Source organism: Merops nubicus, unplaced genomic scaffold (genome assembly GCF_000691845.1).
Source record: "Merops nubicus isolate BGI_N331 unplaced genomic scaffold, ASM69184v1 scaffold1266, whole genome shotgun sequence".
In the NCBI taxonomy this organism is placed as follows: Eukaryota; Metazoa; Chordata; class Aves; order Coraciiformes; family Meropidae; genus Merops; species Merops nubicus.
In genome coordinates this window covers 1-2,419 of record NW_008614101.1, presented here as the reverse complement: position 1 = coordinate 2,419, position 2,419 = coordinate 1, and the positions used below count along the sequence as shown (strand labels likewise).

At 55.6% G+C, this 2,419-nt stretch overlaps 1 protein-coding gene across 1 annotated transcript in view; it reads right to left on the bottom strand.

Annotated features, from left to right (window-relative positions):
• RGSL1 (regulator of G-protein signaling like 1) overlaps nucleotides 1-2,076 on the bottom strand; it is a gene marked incomplete at its 3' end in the record, with an annotated part of 14,484 nt that extends 12,408 nt beyond the window's left edge. The window contains exons 1-3 of the mRNA XM_008942078.1: nucleotides 2,064-2,076; nucleotides 1,146-1,228; nucleotides 780-871 (exon numbers count right to left, since the gene is read on the bottom strand). Coding sequence (XP_008940326.1) covers nucleotides 780-871; nucleotides 1,146-1,228; nucleotides 2,064-2,076 — 188 coding nt within the window. The remainder of the gene's footprint in view (nucleotides 1-779; nucleotides 872-1,145; nucleotides 1,229-2,063) is intronic.
• Nucleotides 2,077-2,419: the final 343 nt, after the last annotated feature.

The following is a 2,419-nucleotide window of genomic DNA, read 5'->3' as shown; positions in this document are numbered from 1 at the left end:
CGTCGCGTGCCTGAGGATTAGGTGGAGTAACGGGACCCGGCCACGGGGGAAGGAAGTGGGGAAGGTGCCGCGTTGCGAGACGGGGATGGAAGCCATCTCTGCGCCGAGGAAGAAGGGTGATACTGGAGCTACGGCCCCTGCCCGCATCTCTGCGAGCTCTGCCTGCAAACCTGGGAGACCTGCTGATGCGCAGCTGCCTCTCCTCGCAGCCTGCCTGCTCTCCTGGAGCCCAGGCAGGAAGGCACAGCAGCTTGCCGGAGCCCCAGGAGCAACAGGGTCCCTGGTGCTGTGGGACCCGAGCCCCGGGAGCAACAGGGTCCCTGGTGCTGTGGGACCCGAGCCCCGGGAGCAGCGGGTTCCTTGGTGCTGCGGGACCTGAGCACCCCAAGCTGCGCTCGTGGCTGTGGGGAAGGGGGATGGCTGTAGGGAGGGCTGAGCCAGCCTGGAGATCAACAGGACTTCACTCCTGGGTGAGCTCAGGAGGAGTAAGGGACACGAGGCGCTGATGCTTGTGTCCTCCTCCTCCTCCTCTGCTACCACATGCTCTCCTTAACTGCAGCTCTCGGTGTTTACTGAGGGCTGGATGGACCCCGTAAGCTGCACCAGGACTTTAAATGGCTTGTGCTCCTCCCAGGGCTTAAAAGCAAAATGACTCCTGGATTTGAAATAATCCCCCAGCTGCGAACAGGAGAGCCAGAGAGTGGCCTTAGAGAAACAGGCTCCTTCCCTCCCCTGCCCAGTGCCTTTCCTCCCTCATTCTCACCCTCCTCCCTCCTCACAAGGAGCATTTTCTCACCAGGTGGCTCGGCAGCTCTGGCCAGAGGTCCCACCGGCCCATACTGCTGATGTAAATGGGTGTCTGGCCAAAAACCTGTATCAAAAGGAAAGGGAAGAGCTGAAAGAGGTGAGGGGTGACAGGGGAGCCCAGAGGCCACCTGTTCTAGTTAGTCTTCACTACCAAGAAAGGTATCATCTTCCCTTTTGGACCTCTATCTCCAGACTGATGTCCTCAGATTTCCCTCGCTTTTCAGCCCGAGTGTGGTGTATTACAATTTTTCCTGGGACATCTAACATCACAGAAGCTGAAAGTTCACCTGAGAAATGCTCAGAAAGGTCCTGGGATTTATAGTGCAGAGTGGACTTACGGGAAGATTCAGGAACGTGTTGAAAAAGTCGACAAAGACATCATCTCTCAGCAGAAGCACCAAGTCAGTGGAGGCTATGGTTGCTACAATGAGAAGAGAAAGTTATCTGGGCTTTGTGTTGCCAAGTGTGATGCGAATGTGAACCAGTGGATGAGTTTTGAGAGGGACAGCTTGAGGGGATGTTGCATATGGCCTCATCTTGTGCACACAGAGGTGGATTTGGACCTGTGACAGTCCATGAAGTTTGGGTCCAAGTGCACCCACGTGGGTGGCAGAGAGTGTTCGGAAATCACCAGGTTCAGCTGCATGCAGGAGCTGGAAAGTTCAAATGGCAGCTTCCTAAGGAGCAAAGTTACATGTTTCATGGAGGCTGGGCACAAATGTGGTGGTATCCATAGGGCAGGAGAAGGTAGGTGCTGTGGCTAGAGGGGATCAGCTGTGCTCTTCTACCTTACCCAGACACCAGGTGTAACCCTGTTGTCATGGAGAACTGTGTGCTATGATCTGTGCTGCTGCTCCAGCCCCACTGACTTGGTGCCCTCTGAGTCCTCTTGCTTGGGTTCTGGTAGCAAATTCCCCCAAATTAGCAGGCACCAGCAGGCTGGGGCCAGGCTGTGCCTCTGGGTAGAGTGACAGTCACTGCAGACCCCCAGCCCATCCACCCAGGACATCAAGGCAGTCTGCTGGTAGCGCCCAGCACCTCCCTCTGTCCTGTAAAGTTTTATTCACGTCTGAAAGATCTGGATGCAAGGGGGTGGGCTGGCATCAGCCTGCTCATGGGTGGATGCCCCTGGGAATGTCCACTTGTGTGAAGGCAAGTTGAGAACCCACATTTCAGAAACCTAACATTACTTCTTCCCCACTGTCCCCTTTGGGACATGGTTGGAGGGGCTGAAGCCTCCAACAAAGGGAACTCACCTATGGCTGTCATGTTGCCACGTCCTGGGGCTAGTGTGTCCTGGGGATGTGTTCTGGAGTGCCACACTGCTTGTGACACACTTGTCCCAGAGAGTCCTCAGGGGAGCTGCAGGGCTCGTGGAGATGGCAGGGCATTCAGCACCCCCCTCTTTGCTGTCCTTCAGGCAAATACCACTTTTAGTCACCAGCCTTGCAAATACACTTGAGCAGTCCTGAAATCGAACCCTTCCCCTCTCCCCACTTGTGTGCACCTCTTGCTTTCAAACCAGGTGCTCAGTAGCACCTCGGCACCATGTGTGGTTGCTGTCAGTGCATCCACTCAGGTGGTGACAGAAATTTCACAGGAGACCCGGCTA